Source organism: Chaetomium fimeti (genome assembly GCF_033439085.1).
Source record: "Chaetomium fimeti strain CBS 168.71 chromosome Unknown B0H64scaffold_2, whole genome shotgun sequence".
Taxonomy (NCBI): Eukaryota; Fungi; Ascomycota; class Sordariomycetes; order Sordariales; family Chaetomiaceae; genus Chaetomium; species Chaetomium fimeti.
The window spans coordinates 4,644,198-4,662,012 of NW_026944330.1; the positions used below are offsets into that span (position 1 = coordinate 4,644,198).

Genomic DNA, 17,815 nt, shown 5'->3' on the forward strand with positions numbered 1-17,815 from the left:
CTTGTCGTGAAGGCCGTTTGCTGACACGCCCGATTCTGTCCCTTTCAACTTCTCTTGTGCCTCCATTTTTCGCACCATCTCCCCCTCCGTCGCACTCCGCGGGTCGTGTAGTTTCAACATATTTCTGGGGGAAATGCTGCCGTCTGCCGTTGGACCCGCTGCGACCCCATGATTTCGCCCAAGTCCCTCTATGGCCCAGACCGCGTGTGGACGCCCTTCAACAAGATGATCACTAGGAAATCTTCCCTCCTCCTCGCCATCGCGACCATCAGCCTACTCATCCTCCTCTACACCTCGAGGATTGGCGGCTGGTCTGGCCTGGACGACCCCTACTACCGCCCCGACCATCACCACGACCCGCACAAGAGCCAGCATGCGCCCCAGGGGAGTCCCCAAGATGCCCCCCACCCTCCTCCGTCGTCACCCCAGCCGCCGCCGCCGCCGTCCGATCCGGGTTGCGAGGGCTTCCCGGACACCAGCAAGGTGCTGCTGGTCATGAAGACGGGCGCGTCCGAGGCCTACGCCCGCATCCCCACCCAGCTGATGACCATGCTCCGGTGCCTGCCCGACTTCCTCATCTTCGGCGACATGGACCAGAACATCGGCGGCCAGAAGATCTACGACAGCCTCTCGACCGTGCTGCCCGAGGCCCAGAAGGGCAACTCGGACTTCGACCTGTACCGCCGCCAGAAGTGGTGCCTCGTCGACCAGGAGGTCTGCAACAAGCTGGGCGACCCGGCCAGGGAGGGGTGGAACCTGGACAAGTACAAGAACGTCCACATCGCCGAGAAGGCCTACAAGATGCGCCCCGACTACGACTGGTACATCTTCGTCGACGCCGACACCTACGTCCTGTGGCCGAACCTGATGCAGTGGATCAAGAAGCTGGACGCGAAGAAGAAGCTGTACCTCGGCAGCGTGACCCTGATCCACAACTTCAGCTTCGGCCACGGCGGCTCGGGCTACCTGGTCAGCCAGGCCGCCATGAACGACTTTGTGGGCAACAACCCGGGCGTCGCCAACGAGTACGACGTCCAGGCGAAGAAGGAGTGTTGCGGTGACTACATGTTTGCGCGCGCCCTAAAGGACAAGACCGACGTGGGAGTCCAGCAGATGGTGAGCCTTTTTTTTTCTTTTGGTCTAATTTTCTACCCGGTTTCGTGATATTTCCGGGCAGGGGAGAGTTGCAGATCACCCCTGTTTGTCTTGCGGACTTCCCGTGGCGGCACGCGCGGATAACCAAGAGAAAGCACCCGGATTCCGCCCCAAACCCCATAATCTCCGAAGAACACATGCTGACCAACCCTCCCTCGCAGTGGCCCACCATCAACGGCGAGAAGCCGGCGACACTCCCCTTCGGCCCGTCCCACTGGTGCCACCCAGTCGTAACCATGCACCACATGAACGCGGAGGAGATCAACGCCTTCTGGCACTTCGAGCGGCGCCACATGCGCAAATCCTCGCAACCGCTGTTCCTACGCGACATCTACGACGAGTTCCTCGCCCCCCACCTCAACGAGACGCGCGAAGACTGGGACAACATGGCGGACAACCGCTTCTACGTGGACACGGAGTCCGGCCGCGAGTGGAGCGAGTGGCAGCTGAAGCGGATGAAGAAGGCCGAAGAGTACAACGAGGAGGAGAAGAGCGCGCACAAGTCGTTCGCCGACTGCGCGGCCGCGTGCAAGAGCCTCGGCCCGGACGAGTGCTTCCGCTACAAGTACACCGACGGCGTCTGCAGCATCAGCAACGCCTTCATCATGGGCAAGCCCGTCAAGCCCGCCGACGACGAAAAGGACCGCGTCATGAGCGGCTGGGATATCGAGAAGATCAACACCTGGGTCAGCGAGCAGGCTGCCTGCTCCGACGTCAAGTGGCCCAATGTCAAGGTCGACTGATAGACAGTCTAGGGTGTTCAGGTACCTTACCACACAAAGCCGGGACGCGAGGGGTGGAGAGGTGACGATAATGTGGCCCGTCCGCAGGAGGGTGGGCGGGTGTAACGGGGTCAAGGCAGTTGGGTTGAGTTGCTGGGGTCACACTTGCATCAGACACTACACCGGCGCCCACTCGACCGGGGGTATCTGTTGGATATGGAGCACCCGGCGACTGTTTGGATGGTGTCTTTGGCGTTTACGGAATTTGATGTCTGACGATATGTCCCCATACTGGGTATAGACCGGGGGTCATGACGGTTGCATTTCCCAGTTCCTGTACACACGGATAGATGGAGAGCTGTATGTAACGGCCTCATGTACACTAAAGACGTGTTGCATACATGTATACATGGATATAATCACTATCAACGTTCCATATGCATCTATCTACCTTGCAGCTTCCAACTCCGTGCCCGGCTTTCTGAACACAATCTCAACCACACCAGATTGCCGGTTTGTTCTCACCTCAAGCGTAGCACGGCACAACCGCACCATATTTGTGCCCTAACAAAGTAGGTCACGGAGAGATATGTATCACTAGTCCAAGATTGATGCATCTTCGACACGAGGCGGCGAAAAACAAGCACGGTGCTGTTGGTACAGCCCCTTTTTTTCTGAAATTTAACATCTTCAGCAACAGGACGCCTACAGGCAATGGATAGACATCTAAAATACAGGTCTGTAACTGTCCCTGTGTCGTCATTTTGGGGGTCGTTGTTACCTCCTGTCCGATCCGAGCACGTCTCGATACCCATAGTAGGTACGATTATCTTAGGTTCTAGGGGCTGCCGCTGAGCATTGACTTTGAGGATTGCTTATGATTAGGTATCTTTAATTAGCACGAGCTACAATGAGACTTGGTTGTCCTTTTTCGAGAATATCAATGACGGGTGGCCGATGTGTTACACTGAGCAAAAGGACATCCTTGCCCTGCAAAGGCTAGGGGGCACCCTATACACTGCGACACGATGCCAGCCCAGGTTCTCCATGGGGCGTAGCACATATTATAATAGAGATCAAAACAATTCGTTCATTCCGACTTCAACCCACCGGTGACTGATAAAAATGGGTTTATTCACTGTTCGTTCTTTACCTTGACGTTGGAGCATCACAGACGTTGGCATCGTTGATTTCTCGATTTCGTGTCTTTAGGTTGTGTCATCGGGTTTGGAAAGCCCGTTTCCCAGCGCAAAACAGGTCGAATCCGGATTTACATCACAGTCTTGACCTTCAACCCTGACCGCGAGGTATTATCTCATTATCGTTCCGATGTTCCAGACCACGGTGCTTTTAAAGCTGTCTTTACGGTAGGCGGACTTTTAAGTGGATGATATCAGTCTCTTTGTACCTCCCATACTGTGGCACGGCTCCCCGTCCGGCTGATTTGAAGGGGGCGGAAGAAGCAGCCCCTTTTAGGGTGGGTTGTAAAGATCACCCCGCATGCGCCGGCTTTTGTAGGTCCCGGGTGTATGGGATGCGCGCCGGCACCGATCCGGGGAACGATAAATGCAACAAACACGCCGGGGCAGTTATTACCGTATACGATCCTACAAGGCCAAAGGCGCGCATCCTGAGTTTCCCAGGTCTAAGGCGCGAGGTAGTTAATAAAGATCTGCGTGAGCAATGTCTCGAGGGCGGAGCAAGCCTTTCCGAGTTGGCCTTGATACTCGCAGAACAATGGCGACGCCGTGTATATAAGAAGACCGGTGAAGTGAGGAAGGATACCCCTTTGACAGCAAAGCTGTGGCTCGTTTGACACTGCAGTATCACCATGAAGTTGCTCAACATCCTTCTTGGTGCGGTGGCTGCCAGTTCGGCGCTGGCGGCACCGGCATCCGATGCGCCAACTCCGACAACAAAGGAGAAGCGAGCCAGCAAGTTCGAGTTTGTTGGTGTCAACCAATCTGGTGCCGAGTTCGGCAAGGACACGCTGCCGGGGCAGCTCGGCAAGCATTACACCTGGCCAGCCAAGTCAAGCATTGATGTGAGTAGTGTCCCGTTGTTGTGTTGCTCTAGGGGGGTGCGTTTCGAGATTCGGACGGGGTGGCTGACATGACGAATAGACGCTTATGGGCCAAGGGATGAATACCTTCCGCATTCCGATCATGATGTAGGATTGCCCGTGCCATCAAAAGGAAGGAAGAAAACGGTTGACAGGAGAACGCAGGGAACGCCTGATCCCCGAGAAGATGACGGGCACCGTCAATGCCACATACTCTGAGGGGCTCACCGATGTATGGAATAGATGGTCGACTGAGAAGGTGAAGATGACTGACCACGCTACCAGATCGTGTCATACATCACAGGCAAGGGAGCCTATGCCGTGATCGACCCACACAACTTCGGTACTGACCCAACCTCCCTCCCCATCAGACACGTCCAAGTTCCCCAACGGGCAGCCCCGTACTGACCATCCCATCCAGGCCGGTACTACGAGCAGGTAATCACCGACGTGGACGGGTTCAAGGCGTGGTGGACAACGGTGGCCACCATGTTTGCCAGCGACGACATGGTCATCTTCGACACCAACAACGAATACCACGACATGGACGACTCGCTCGTCTTCGATCTCAACCAGGGCGCCATCGACGCCATCCGGGGCGCGGGGGCCACCTCGCAGCTGATCTTTGTCGAGGGCAATTCGTGGACGGGCGCATGGACATGGGTGGGTTGTGTTCCCTAGGACACGATCTCAACTGCATCATCACACATCTCTATGATCATCAGTAACTAACACAACTCCTCCCCTCCACTCACAGGTCTCCTCAGGCAACGGCGCCTCGCTCATTAACCTACAAGACCCGATCGGCGCAGAAGACGGATCCAAGCTGGTGTACGAGATGCACCAGTACCTGGACACGGACGGGTCCGGCACGTCGGAGGCGTGCGTGTCGGGCACGATCGGGCAGGAGCGGCTGCTCGAGGCGACGGCGTGGCTGAAGGAGAACGGCAAGCGGGCGATCCTGGGGGAGACGGCGGGCGGGGCCAACGCGCAGTGCATCGCGGCGCTGACGGGCATGCTCGCGCACATGGCCGACAATGCTGACGTGTGGACGGGCTGGCTGTGGTGGGGCGGCGGGCCGTGGTGGGGGACGTATATGTTTTCGATGTGAGTGTTCTTTTGCTTTCCCCCTTATTTTTTTGTCTTTTTTTCTTTTTCTTTTGGGTTTTTCTTTTTCCTTTTTCCCTCTTCCTTTGTTTTGAGTTCTTCTCTTTACAAGTTTGTTTGAGGAGATTAACTACCGAAGCTACCTCTCGGAGACTCGAGTGACGAGTGTTCCATTTCTCAGGTTATCTTCGTACTGTCCTCTTGCTGACTTGATTGCGATGCTTCTAGGGAACCCCCCAGCGGTGCGGGATATTCCGAGGTGTTGCCGAGTTTGCTGCCCTACTTTTGAGTTCGCTTTTGGGGATGAAGCATTTGTGAGGCTGATAGGTTGCGGCCCCTTGAAGTGGAAAGGTCGCGCACAGGGTGGGTGTTCGTGGCATGGAATTGGTGTGGCTCCAGGCTCTCTCTGGAGGGAAGTGTCCCAGGTACCTTTAGGTACCTAGGTATCTAAGTACTTGGGTTCCGTGTTATTGACTGCCTAGATGGGTCCAGCGTCTTGGTTTGATAAATTGTTCATCCCATATATTAAACTCTCCACTCAACGACATCTCGTAACTTAGTAATGATGTGATTTTCTTCTTTCTGTGGCCAAGGTGACGCAATAGAAACTATATATCTACATTGCGAAAGCAGACAGTACATTATGCTCCAGACTTTAAAATAAACTATCATCAGGCATAAGCAGTTGCCAGTTATCGATCCGCGGTTATTGTGATAGTCTGAGGAGTACATGGAAACTCTTTGATGGCACATTACGAGTACAACAAGCTTGAAGAAGGAGAAGAAGAAGAAAAAAAGTCGAAAGCTCCGCGAGTCGTGGGTCCTGAACTTTTAGATGCGCTCGTCCGTCTGTGCTTGCGCGAAGTGGGAATAGCTTCATCTCACAGTTCCGTCCTTCGGGGTTAGGGCTGTCAACTACCAGATTTGATACACGTCGCTGCCGACAAGATCTCGCGCCTTTCAAGCGCTCAACTCCTGCAATTCTCTGTTGACCCTGTCAGCGCTGGAATCCAGCTGAGATGGCTGCAGCGCTTCCATCGATAAGATACATCCCCTTTCTCCAGCCCGCCGACCCACGTCACGGTCGGCATCCAAATCTCCTGACTCGAACGCTGCGCGCACAGTGGCGGTCGGCCATGGACTGGTCAAGAAGCTTGACAGTAGCCAGCACGTCGCTCGCGGCCGTGAGCCCCACGAGGTCGCCCACCACGTCCAGCATGGGCCCCTCAAATTCTTCACGCTCATAAAAGGCGAGGCCATCAATCAGGATGACGAGCGTCACCTCCTCGGGCAGCTGCCGCACCAGCCAGCCTAACAAGGCCATCAACTCGGCCAGGTCGCCCTCCTCGACCGATGCTAAATCGACGTCGGGAAGCATGGGGTACGACAGCCCAAAGTCGTAGTCGCTCAGCAGCTGGGCGATCAGGCTCCGGACCATGCGCTTGATGGTGCCCGTCTTTGTGCCCGCCCCCTGGCGCAGTTGGTCACCATAGGGGTAGCAGTGGTAGTAGTCCTCGTCCGAGCTGGTGCTGTCGTCGTCGTCGCTGTCGAACTCATCATCACTGCTCCCCGCGTCCCCTAGGTGGCGGCCGCAGAACCAGATGAGGCACAGATATCGCGGGCGGGATCGAAACGGCCTTGACAGGGTCGCGCAGAATAGCGACAAGGCTGACGTCTCTGTGGCGCGTACCGGGCTGGCGTTTCCGTGGATTAGGAGCTTTGTTGATTCTGGCGACACGATCCACTCTTGGAACATTTGGGTGTGGACGATCTGCTCGGCCCGGACCCGGTCGTGGGCGGCGAGCTGTTCTCGGTTCTCCTCAATGTCGTCGATGTCGGCGTCCTCGATATCGTAGTGGATCTGTAATAGCGCCCACAGATCCTCTTGATAAATACCTCCCGGCACCTCTTGGAGATATGGACTACGAGGGACTGGAGGGTGCTCGGGGGCCCGTTGTGGTCGATCTGGGCCGTGACGCATCAAGCCGTCTGGGAGTGGCGACACACTTCTGACGATGATGTCGCCGAGGCGGGATATTTCGCGCTGGCCCGCTGCAAGGAGGTCTAAAACGTCGAGATCAATGACCAAGATATGGATCGACATGCAATGGAAAGCGGCGTCTTACTCTGTTGTTCTCTAGTCTGGCTTCGGAGGAATTGAAGTTCCCGTTTGGTTTCGTCGTGCTTGTCCATCAGGAGGGCGAGAGTGGCATTCATACCATCCTGCACGTTCCTGCTCCGTTCATTTTGGGTAATGATGAGCCGGTTCTGGCTTGACACTTCATCCACCCTTGTATAAACGAGGTCCACCCTGACGGCAATATGTTCTTGGTTGTTGAGTATTAGTTGGTGAATCCGCCTCGTTGCGCCGGAATCTTGATGAAGTCTTTGTCAGATGGGTTTAAAGTGTTCTAACTGGAGACATACACCGTGCGAAGTCTCGTATATGCGTCTTAACGGCCCAAGCCATCAGGGTCTTGCTGCGGGTTGTAATGACGGCAAGGCTTTCGAGGAGGGAGGCCTCGTAGTCCTTGCCCTTTGAGATTGACTTGAGTCCCCGGATTACTGCCCGCGGCGTGTTAGAAGGCTACCGCAGCGCATAGAGGAGAGGTGGGGCAGGCACCTACTTGTTGGCCGCGTGAAGAATTTGACCCCCTTCTCTACCGCTTCAAGTACGGCGACGACGAGAGTCACGGCTTGTTCTATCACGGAGTCTTCCTGCTGGAATGTTGCCAAGAATATCTCAACATCCGCAAAGACATCCTCCAAGTCATCAAACGCACGTAGTGTTTCATTGCAGACCTCAGCTCCTTTCTTCGCCGCCTCGAGAACAATCTGCACGGCCCCAAGGACGGGCGTGACGATGTCCATCTGGGGAACCACTTTGGTAGCCAAGCGTGCAGGCTCGACGGCATTGTCTGCCGTCCATCTCCACGCGCGATGAAGGCCCCCTGAGATGCCCGAGGGCTCAGTATAGGTATCGCGAGCGAGCTTGAGCTTGTCATAGACTTGGGTCCACGTCTGGAGGTTGCCGATATCGTCGACAGGCTCAGAGCTTTTGGATGCCGTGCGGTCTTCATTAAACTTCTTCATGGCGAAGAGGGAAAATCATGTTCCAATATGTCATGACGTTAGGAATGTTTTTTGCTGCCTCCTCGGCTGATGGCTTGGGCCCATCGAGGGCCGTGTCGGGGCAAATGGCGGGCAGGTCGGCTGCGATAGGGGCATTGGCAACATAGCGGCGGGTTTGTTCATCGTATCGGGTTTCAGAATTTCCGTAAAAGGTGTGGTATTCTGGAAGGTTGTGATGGATGAAGTCGACCTCTAGGGGGTGGTCGTCGGCGACTGGAATGACTGCTGCCTGCCCGATGGTCGATGTATTGGCCATTGATCACAGTTTTGGGCTCAACCGCTCGGTAGTCGACTCCTGGGTTAGGAAAAGACCTTTTATGTAAGAGCTCTTATGCAATGATGATATTTTCTGGCAAAAATGAGACCAGCAGTGGCCATCGGGAAAGGGGCACGTCAGCCCGAAGACACAACTTCACAAGGCCATCACCCTTGGTGCGGGGCTATACATGGCAGCCCGAGAATACCTTCCAATTAGGGCTGGGGTAAGGTTTCACAAGAGCCTCTCCAGGAGGTTACCCCACGAAGAGGGGGAGAGGGACGCGGCGGGGGGTGGAGGACGCGGCTGGGGGAGAGAGGGGGGGAGGGTTCGGCTAAGTCACCCCCCGGTTCTTTTTTCTCAGCTTCCCTACCGGGGTAATGACCTCAAACCTCAATACTGCAACTCATTTTCTGAGGCCGTTTTGCATTATTATATGCTCGCCTCGGGCCACCGTCATGGAAGATGCAACGCCATCTGAAGGCGCTATTGCCAGCAGCTCGGCTCCCGCAGAGACTTCGTCTATCGAGTCAACCCCGCTCGTGAGCGAGAGGCATGAAGCCACCTCTGATGCAGCGGCGCTTCCAGGTCCTGGTGAGCCAAAGCCAGACGCCACGAGAGAAGTCCCGGCGCAGGGCGACGACGCGCAAACTTCGGGTGATGAAGTGGCTGCTGGCTCAACGGCGGACAATGCAAACCCCATAGCCGCCGAGATCGAAGCACTGCGGCAGCGGCTTCTGGAACTGGAACAAATGACACAAGGCACAAAGCCGAAGCCGATGGGCGAAGCACTCCGGGAACGATGGGAGCGCGCAAGGGAAACGCACGGTGCTCGGACGGAAAGACGGCTCTGGAAACAAGAAGAGCGACGACGCAAAGAGGCATTGTTGCTGGACAACGCGGGATACGTCGGTGGACGCCAGTGGATGCACAAGGTCGAGGACGAAGCCCAACGGAAGATGAGCGAAGATGTCAAGTACAACATGAGACTCTTGCGATTGCGCAAGGAGTGGGAGCGGAAAAACGCCTTCCACTTTGCCCAGACCAGCGGCCAGCCGGGCGAGTACGGAGGCGTGGGTCTAGAGAGCGACGAGACGGACTTCTTATCTGACTACTCTGATGCCACCGAAGAGCACGCTGTCCGGCGCCAGTTGTTGCAGAAGAACTGGGAATTTGAGAGGCACGCCTCGGAGTTGGAGTACCGAATGAAAATTGCGAAGCGCGCTCGAAAAAGAGAACGAGAACGAGAACGAGATCGAGATCGAGAACTTCAACGGGAGCTGGCTCTCCAACGAGAGCCGCGCGAGAGGTTGGAAATAGAGAAGCCGGAAATGCCGCTGCATGAATCGCCAGAGCGGTCGCCATCGCCATCGCCATCGCCAATATTCCGAACCGTTATACGGCCAGATCGGAAGAACACCGAAGACAGGGGCAATATGCGACCGGTTCTGAAACGCGTGGAATGGGCTCTGTTCTGCCTTGCTACTAGGATATCCGGATCTGATTTCCGCGCCCTAGACATACTAATCGGAGATCCCGTCATCGATTTTGATGTTCCGAAAAGGTACAGAGTTACCTCGGGGCATGCTAAGCGCGTCGATGACAAGGGCGTCGAGAAGAAGCCATTAGATAACCTGAAGTGGCCGCCTGCGTCGGACATGGAGCCCAGCACTACACGCACAGTACCGCCCCTCCCCGAGCGTGTGCGTATCAACTCGCCGCAAATACTTGCTCTGCTCGATATGGTTCATGAGGGCTCCTTGGCTGAGGACCTGAATCCCTCCTCCCTTGTGCTCCTCCGGCCATTCAGGATCCTCATACATTACGATGAGGCCATCAGGGCCCAGATCAAAGAAGTTGAGCGACAGTTTGCTGAGAACGGAGTTCCCGAGGCAGTCATGGCGCCCGGTAGTGCCCCAGCGGCGCCTGTCAATGGTGCAGATGATCCCACCGCTCTGCCCCCCCGGCTTGCCCATTTCAAATGTTTATTGGAGTTCATGGACACAGATATAGCGGGTAGGATTGGCTATCTCAACGGTCCCAGCTGCGACAAAATCACTTTTTCGGACCTCTGGCATCTCTTCCGTCCCGGAGAGCACGTCATTGGACGCGATGGAAAGCAGGCGTATCGGATCCTCAAGGTGACCAGCGTTCCGCACCGGGCCGTTGACCCCATCCGCCGATGGCTGGACAGGTCGGAGGAAAAGCAGGAAGAGACGCCCCTCTGCATCGACTGCGTGCATCTGGACTTCGACGGCAAGCAACTGGGGCCCGTATTGAGCACATTTCGAATTCAGAGGTTCGAGGGCGAGAGACCCATCACATCGCTGGAGATCTACCCTTTTCACTTCCACCCATCTGCGAAGCTCGGGCCCGGACAGTCCGCATATGAAGCCTCCGAAGATCCCTGGAAGCACCCGAGGCGGGATAGCCAGCTCTGGAGGGACCTCGTTGAGCGAGGGAAGACGTTTCTCCGCTTGTCAGCCGTCGATCTGGCAGCAGTTCGACCCATGTACTACGCCGGGCCTGTATTGAACACCCAAGACGAGACCGAAGGCCAAGTGGTTGTCGATTTTGAAGCTGCGTTTGCCCATACAGACTTTTACGAGAGCGGCTGGAAGCCCAGTCTTGAGACATTGATTGGATGGGACACCAAAGAAGGGGCCGAGACCAACAAAATGTGCGACGCTGAGTGTTGCAGAAGCGATTCCATTCACGACGACTCCTACGTCGAGGCCCTGAGAAACGAAGAGTTTATGGGCTCCCTCCTGCCGAGATCATCCGACGGGATGCCCTCGGTTTTGATCCTCCCCCGTCCGCTAGACAACAAGGCCCCGGACGGAAACCTCAGTGAAGACGATCTCGTCATCATGTCATACCGCGTCTTTGCCTTCCTTCTCAGAACCCGTAGATGGGGTAAGATGTCTGACCTGTGCTTGCTGGAGTATTGCGTGGGCCATACTGACGTCTCCGTTCCCGCAACAAGCGCAGCTGGACGTCAGCCGCTTGACAGATGTTCGTCACTTTGAGCACCAGTACGGGGCGATTGGTGCCAGCAATGAAGGCGATGAGCTAAGCACACCGTTTGACCGACTTGTGCTGCCGGATGGGCACAAGGATGTGATTCTGTCACTTGTTACCCAGCATTTCCGCAATAGAAAGTCGGCGCAGAACGAAGGCGACTTTGTCGATATCGTGCGAGGTAAAGGTACTTGCTGCCTCGTTTCCACCTACTCACACACCATGCATGAACGCAGGGATGTTTGGAGCTGACCTTCCATTTTGCACGGACAGGAAAGGGGCTGATTATGCTTCTCCATGGCGCGCCTGGGGTTGGAAAAACCACCACTGCTGGTAAGTTGACAATGTCATGGGACTCTACCCGGCGAGAGCATCATCTATTTCCTCCCATGACTGACACGTGCTACTCAGAGGGTGTGGCGGAGAAATTCAAGAAACCCCTGTTTCAACTAACTTGCGGTAAGTACGACAATCAAGGCGTCGGGTGCTGCCGCGATGCAAATGGAACATAACTGATACAAGCCTCTCTACGATCCCAGGCGATCTTGGTACAACAGCGAAAGACGTGGAGGCGGCACTGGAGGTCAACTTCTCGTTAGCTAGTCGTTGGGGATGCATTCTACTGTTGGATGAGGCCGATGTCTTCCTTGCTCAAAGATCGAAAGAGGATTTCCAACGGAACGGCCTTGTGGCAGGTTAGTCCTCATCAGCCCAAGCCGCCCACAACTCCCGACCCTAGCACATCCGAAAGGAGAGCGGAACAGCCGTGTCACGGTCGATGCTAATTCCTACTCACTACCTAGTCTTTTTGAGAGTACTCGAGTACTACTCGGGGATCCTCTTCCTAACCACGAACCGCGTGGGGGATTTCGACGAAGCGTTCGCCTCCAGAATCCACATCAGTCTCTATTATCCCGAGCTCGACAAGGAGAAAACGCTCGAGATCTTCAGACTCAACTTCCAGTTGATGCGCCAACGATTTCGTGGTAAATCTAGCAAGTTCACCCCTGACGAAATGGGAATCGGCGCTTTCGCCGAGAACTACTGGAAGGACAACCCGTTTGATCACTGGAACGGCCGGCAGATCAAAAACGCGTGCCAGACAGCGCTCGCGCTCGCCGAATATGAAGCCCAGGGCAAAGACCACGAGGTCGTACTCAAGCCGGATGCCGAGATCAAGCTCGGCGTCTCCCACTTTGAGACCGTCTCCAAGGCGTATCTCGAGTTCTCCAGGTACATCAGAGACATCTACGGCACCCATGCCGCACGGCGTGCAAAGGAGGCGGGCCTCCGCGCTATGTGGGTGAATGATAAGGGCGAGGTCGTAGCCAGCGTCGGGCCCAAGGAAGCTGGCATGCTGAAGGGAACGGGGGATAGGAAGGCCCGGTTCTTGCAGCGAGCCCAAGCCAGGTATCACCCGGTAAGTCACGAACAGCAGCAGCAGAATTACCGCGGACGCGGCATGGGTGGAGGGGGCGTACCTGGTGGACAATATGGTGGCAGCCCCCAGCAGGGATTCCAGGACCCGCAACCGGCTTACGGGAAGGCCGGTCTCGCAAGGTCCAGGCCATCTGACGCAAACCCTCCCCCCCCTGGCGAATACCAATATTACTCCGACAACGTCGAGACAAGCCAAGGTGGCTACCGCTACCAGGACCCGGTCCCGCAGCGACAGCACCCGGCAGCGATAGGACGACCCCAAGAGCGCGGGTGGGATGATCACCAGTGGCCTGGCACCACTGCCGGTGATGATTATGAGGGGCGCGGCGGCCCGCAACAGCCTGAGAGACTGGATCCCGCCGGGCTCCCTTATAGGGGTGGGCGGCCGCAGCACGACTCCTCCCATCATCTCGGAGTACCTCCAAGAGGGCCTGGGGGCCATCACATGCAGCAGCCACAGCCGGCACCGCGTGCGCCAAGCCGCTCTTCACAGTATGATACGCCAGGGACAGAAGATGAGGCGTTGCGCTACCCAAACCATTGAGGCCGCGGTCTTACCGGAGTAGGGGGGGGGGGGGGGGGGGGGGGTGGGTGGGTTCGAGAAGCGCGAGATAGCTCGTTCGGTACCGAAGTCAAACTTTCCTCGCTTGTTGAGGGAGAAGCTTGCTCCAGAGCTATCAGCCCCAAGTTGCTAACTCATTAACGTTTGCGCCTCGGGTATGCAACTTAGAGTTGAATGTACAACTTTATTTTGAAATGGATCAATCGATTTGAACGGATGATAAGCGCTTAAATCAAATGGGCGGTTGCCTGGAAATGCGGCTTGTTGAGGGAAGTCGCGTGTTGATGGTTCCTTCCCTTGAGTCAAACTTTTCCAACTTTCCCCCCCTCCCCCCCCAAACTGCAACCCTTCAGCTCGCAGGAAACCCCATGCACCGGGTCCGGTGCGTCTCCCGGGATGGAGACTCTGTCACTCGTTAAGCCTGACGGAATTCCCCGTCCTCAAGGGTATGTGAACCGCTTTTGGCTATCGGCTAGTTCGCACGTATTTTGTGCCTTTCTGGTGAGGATAATTACGAGTGCGAGGGAGACAGCGGGATGAGGACTCAACGTTGGCACTTGGTTGTGGCGGAAGACCCGAGGTTCCATGTCATTAAAACTCGATCGGCAGGTGAGGGTTGGCACTTGGTCGGGCACGTCGGATTGTGGTGAAGAGTGGGGTCGGTGGATCGCGAATTTCCTCCTGAGCTACCGAGCCAATCGAAACAGCCAAGCCCGTGAAAAATTCCCGTTTTGGCACAAGGTCAACGCGTGCATGATCTCCCTCGGAATTTTCTGCGTTGCACTGCACGTTTACAGATTACCGACAAGTACGAAGTACTACCGAGTTACATTGAACGAAGCTGGAAGCACACCTCTCGTGGCGGCAACCGGCATTGACGATGGCGACACTCGCTTCATTGCCTAACGAGCTGCTCTATATCATCTGCAATTATTTGTACCCGCCCAATCACTGTTGGGAAGATGAAGACGACGACATCGACTTCGACCACGCATGGTCCTTATTGGATTTACACTCCTTAAGTTCCGTGAACCATCGCTTCCTGACCGTGATTGAGCCGATTTTATACGCCAAGGGCCTCGGGCACCATTTTGCAACCCCGCTTGCCTGGGCAGCCAAGCGTGGATATGCAGGAACGCTGCACAAGGCCCTGGCCGCCGGCGCATCGCCAGACCGCAAACTGCGATGCCAGATGACACGCGAATACTGGCATTTCATCAACGATACTCGTCAGGCTGCCCGGGACTGGGCCGCCGGGGACCCCAAGTATTGGCCAGCCTATTCTGAGCAGCGGGTCGCGGTTTTTGAGGACAACGAAGAGTGCTGGGCAAGAGACATGTCGCCAGGCCTGACCGACTATGATGTCCGCAATCCTGCTCATGATCGTCTGTACATTCGCCAAACAGGTGGCAACGTTAGCCCAGATGATAGCAACGCCTCTCACGCGGAAAGCCCCTCCCATGACCGCCCTCCCGAGTTGTACGAATCGGACGACGAGCTGCTTCGCGAGTACACCGCCCTGCACATTGCCGCCGGGGAGGGACACACCGACCTCGTTAACCTCTTGCTGGCTAACGGCGCCTCAGTCGACAGCTCCTCGCGCTGGTTCTGCCCTTGTCGCCCGCTCCGTGGCTTGTGGCAGACCCTACTGGATCCGCCAAATCCTTACCACGTCCCTGAGCCGGTCGACTGGCCGCCCCTCCATGCCGCCATATGTTCTTCACGCATCGAGACCGCTAAAACTCTCCTCTCGGCCGGTATAAAAGGTGGTAAGCGTTACCTCAACGGGCCCGCAGGCTACGGAGCCCTTCATCAAGCCGCAGCCGCAGGTCATGCCGATTTAGTCGGCTATATCCTGGACATTCACCCAGAACTCGACGTCGACGCCCCCGATGATCTCGGCCTGACTCCCTTCTACCACGCCTACACCAACGCCCGTTGGGACTCCACCGTGCCTCTCCTGCTGGCGCGGGGGGCAAACATCAATTCGCGCTTCCGCATCATTGGCGATGACCGCCGTGAACACGTCCTCTGCCATTCGACTCCCCTCGGTGAAGCTTGCCGGCTCGGCCGATTCGAGGACGCTGTGAAACTGCTTGACCTCGGGGCCGATGTCAACTTAGGCATTCGGCTCGAAGGTGATCCCGCCGATTGCATCCCCCTCTTGCACCTTTGTTGTATGGACTTCAGCGGGGACGATGAGTTTTTCCCCGAAAACGAGGTGATTTGGAGTCGGGCCCCGGCCCAGAGGGCGTCTCGAGCAGCAGTCATTGCGAGAATTGTCGCCTCTGGAATCTCGCCGGACGGAAGGTTTGCTTTCGATAGCCTCCCTGATGAAACCGCCCTCTCGGTAGCCGTGAGGTACGTTAACCTCGCCGCCGTGGAGGCCCTACTCGCCGCCGGCGCAGATGTTGGAGCCCGGGATTCGCGAGGGAGGAACGCGCTGATGGTATCCGTCGAGAGGCCGACGAGCAATTCTTCTTCCCAATTCAGCTTCGGCTACTTGGGGCGGAGGCCACAGCGGTCTTCTCTTGAGCCGTTATGTCTGGGCTCGCCTCAGACGGTGCATCCCGACACATGGATTATCACCAAGCTCCTCATCGAAGCCGGCACCAACCTGGCTGATGGCGATGAAGATGGTAACACCGTCCTACACCATCTCTTCGACCGTCTCTACGGCACCGATAGCTGGATCGAAACGCGCTCCGATATACGTGCTCTCCAGCTCTTGCTTGCTCGAGGTGCCGACCTTTGCTTGCGCAATAACCGAGGCGTCTCCGCCTTGCATGTCGCCGTTCGGAATAGACGTCTGTGGGCTGTCGAGACCATAGCAAAACAAAGCCGCATTGACCTCGTCGAAGCCTTTCCCATGCCGGAGATTGGTACCCTTTTCGACGCAGTGCCCCTCGAAGATCATATCAGGAAAGAGAGGCGCGACCCCAACTTGGGGCATGTTAGCGATCTTTGGCGGGTCGACAATCCAACCGTGCAGCTCCTCGACGCACTCGTCAACATGGATCGTTCGGGCCGCCTATCGTCCGACGTCGCCTTCATCTGCTCCCGGCTGCACAACCGCTACAACGAGGAGCCCGCGCTGGAACTTGCCGAGATCCTTTGTTTTCGGGGTCTCGAGGCGGGCAGCCTCGATGGCGAAGCCAAGCTGACGATACTACGTGCCGCCATCAAGGTCGCCCGGTGGGAGATGGCCCGCGCCCTTCTACGAGAAATTCCCAAGACGGACATCAACGCGCCTGACCCCGACGGCCACACCCTCCTCTCGCTCGTGACGTCGTCCAACCGGACGAGCGGTGGAGACTTTGCCTGGCAGCTCATTGAGGCCGGCGCCGACATCCACGCCCGCGTCCGCGCCACCCTGATTCGTGACCAGGACAGGACACCCTTAAAACAAGCCTTCATGCGCCCCGGGACGTACCCGATTGCCCGCATGCTACAGAAGCAGCCGATCCGGGGCAACCCGCGTGCCATCGAGGAGCGCTATCTGCACTGGGCCGTGACCCTGCCGTGGAACACGTCGCTGCCGTCCGAATGCTCCAGGTCGGTTTGGGTCAAAAGGGACAACATCATCCGCGCCCTCCTCGTCGCCGGCGCCGATCCCGCCCAGCTCGACAGCAACGACGACACGCCGCTGTCGCGGGCCGCGACACAGATGAGAGACGATGGAGATGTTCAGTGGGATATGAGCTATTGGGTCAAGCCCCTGTCTAGAGGCGTCGACGTGCACCGGAAGAACAAACAGGGTCGGAGTGTGGTTGACTACCTCGGCGACCCAGAAGATTACTGGGAATACCCCGACATTGAACGGATCCGTGACCTTCTGGTGGAAAATGGGGAGACTGACAACATGGAGATGTGATGGTCACAACGAGAGCGGTCGTCAAGCTTAGTGGCGCAAGCCCGACCGAGTTACATGTGCGCCTATGCTCGGGCGGATATTGCATCCTCGCGCGGGGTGAGCCGAGCACATCATTAGGGACCAGGAATGGGGACGGGGCGTAATTGATAGAAGGGCGGGGGGCACGGAACAGATTGGCCTCTATTGCTTTCCCTGTCCAAGGGGGTTCCCGGTATGAATGCAGCATCTCAGGGGTAGTAAACAAATAACCGTGTAATTGGCCCGGAAACCACAGACTCCCTACCTCGTAATGATGTACACCAAACTAGCAGGGAAGAACTTACCTACACGCATTCCCGGTATCTCCAACGTAGAACCTGTTCGGCTCTTCCGCACGAGAGGGCCTCGTCGACATGTTTCGTCCAATTGTTATGTACATGAGAAAAGGTCGTGGTCGGTTGTCTCTCGCTTGTCCGCACTGCTCTGGTGGCGTAGGTGCTTCGTA

General features: G+C 56.6%; 5 protein-coding genes across 5 annotated transcripts; 4 read left to right on the forward strand and 1 right to left on the reverse strand.

The window, feature by feature from the left end:
* B0H64DRAFT_102843 (uncharacterized protein) lies at positions 1 to 1,973 on the forward strand. Its single transcript, XM_062797688.1, has 2 exons — positions 1 to 1,116; positions 1,251 to 1,973. The coding sequence occupies exons 1-2, from the start codon at positions 169 to 171 to the stop codon at positions 1,896 to 1,898; spliced, it is 1,596 nt and encodes a 531-aa protein (XP_062663142.1). The 5' UTR covers positions 1 to 168; the 3' UTR covers positions 1,899 to 1,973.
* A 1,440-nt stretch (positions 1,974 to 3,413) lies between these two features.
* Positions 3,414 to 5,598, forward strand: B0H64DRAFT_337715 (glycoside hydrolase family 5 protein). The gene is made up of 7 exons (XM_062801167.1): positions 3,414 to 3,921; positions 4,001 to 4,047; positions 4,105 to 4,171; positions 4,225 to 4,282; positions 4,361 to 4,602; positions 4,697 to 5,046; positions 5,275 to 5,598. The coding sequence occupies exons 1-7, from the start codon at positions 3,709 to 3,711 to the stop codon at positions 5,333 to 5,335; spliced, it is 1,038 nt and encodes a 345-aa protein (XP_062663143.1). The 5' UTR covers positions 3,414 to 3,708; the 3' UTR covers positions 5,336 to 5,598.
* A 526-nt stretch (positions 5,599 to 6,124) lies between these two features.
* Positions 6,125 to 8,610, reverse strand: B0H64DRAFT_455727 (uncharacterized protein; the record flags this gene model as incomplete). The annotated part of the gene is made up of 5 exons (XM_062807316.1): positions 8,132 to 8,610; positions 7,674 to 8,067; positions 7,474 to 7,611; positions 7,173 to 7,421; positions 6,125 to 7,110 (listed from the first exon to the last, which is right to left on the reverse strand). Exons 1-5 carry the CDS (start codon positions 8,432 to 8,434, stop codon positions 6,125 to 6,127), a joined length of 2,070 nt encoding a protein of 689 aa, XP_062663144.1. The 5' UTR covers positions 8,435 to 8,610.
* A 198-nt stretch (positions 8,611 to 8,808) lies between these two features.
* On the forward strand, positions 8,809 to 13,464 carry B0H64DRAFT_355851 (uncharacterized protein). Its single transcript, XM_062801570.1, has 6 exons — positions 8,809 to 11,350; positions 11,421 to 11,642; positions 11,729 to 11,788; positions 11,867 to 11,914; positions 11,995 to 12,150; positions 12,259 to 13,464. Exons 1-6 carry the CDS (start codon positions 8,815 to 8,817, stop codon positions 13,437 to 13,439), a joined length of 4,203 nt encoding a protein of 1,400 aa, XP_062663145.1. The 5' UTR covers positions 8,809 to 8,814; the 3' UTR covers positions 13,440 to 13,464.
* Positions 13,465 to 14,265: 801 nt separating this feature from the next.
* B0H64DRAFT_102917 (ankyrin repeat-containing domain protein) lies at positions 14,266 to 17,475 on the forward strand. The gene has a single exon (XM_062797690.1). It carries the CDS (start codon positions 14,338 to 14,340, stop codon positions 17,329 to 17,331), a length of 2,994 nt encoding a protein of 997 aa, XP_062663146.1. The 5' UTR covers positions 14,266 to 14,337; the 3' UTR covers positions 17,332 to 17,475.
* The last annotated feature ends 340 nt before the right edge of the window (positions 17,476 to 17,815 follow it).

Coding starts and splice junctions, on each gene's coding strand:
- B0H64DRAFT_102843 (XM_062797688.1), top strand. CDS start 169: ATGATTTCGCCCAAGTCCCTCTATGGCCCAGACCGCGTGTGGACGCCC. Junction 1,117..1,250: donor ACGTGGGAGTCCAGCAGATG/GTGAGCCTTTTT, acceptor ACCAAGAGAAAG/CACCCGGATTCCGCCCCAAA.
- B0H64DRAFT_337715 (XM_062801167.1), top strand. CDS start 3,709: ATGAAGTTGCTCAACATCCTTCTTGGTGCGGTGGCTGCCAGTTCGGCG. Junction 4,048..4,104: donor TTCCGCATTCCGATCATGAT/GTAGGATTGCCC, acceptor AGGAGAACGCAG/GGAACGCCTGATCCCCGAGA. Junction 4,283..4,360: donor GATCGACCCACACAACTTCG/GTACTGACCCAA, acceptor CATCCCATCCAG/GCCGGTACTACGAGCAGGTA.
- B0H64DRAFT_355851 (XM_062801570.1), top strand. CDS start 8,815: ATGACCTCAAACCTCAATACTGCAACTCATTTTCTGAGGCCGTTTTGC. Junction 11,643..11,728: donor CGATATCGTGCGAGGTAAAG/GTACTTGCTGCC, acceptor TTGCACGGACAG/GAAAGGGGCTGATTATGCTT. Junction 12,151..12,258: donor ACGGAACGGCCTTGTGGCAG/GTTAGTCCTCAT, acceptor CTCACTACCTAG/TCTTTTTGAGAGTACTCGAG.
- B0H64DRAFT_102917 (XM_062797690.1), top strand. CDS start 14,338: ATGGCGACACTCGCTTCATTGCCTAACGAGCTGCTCTATATCATCTGC.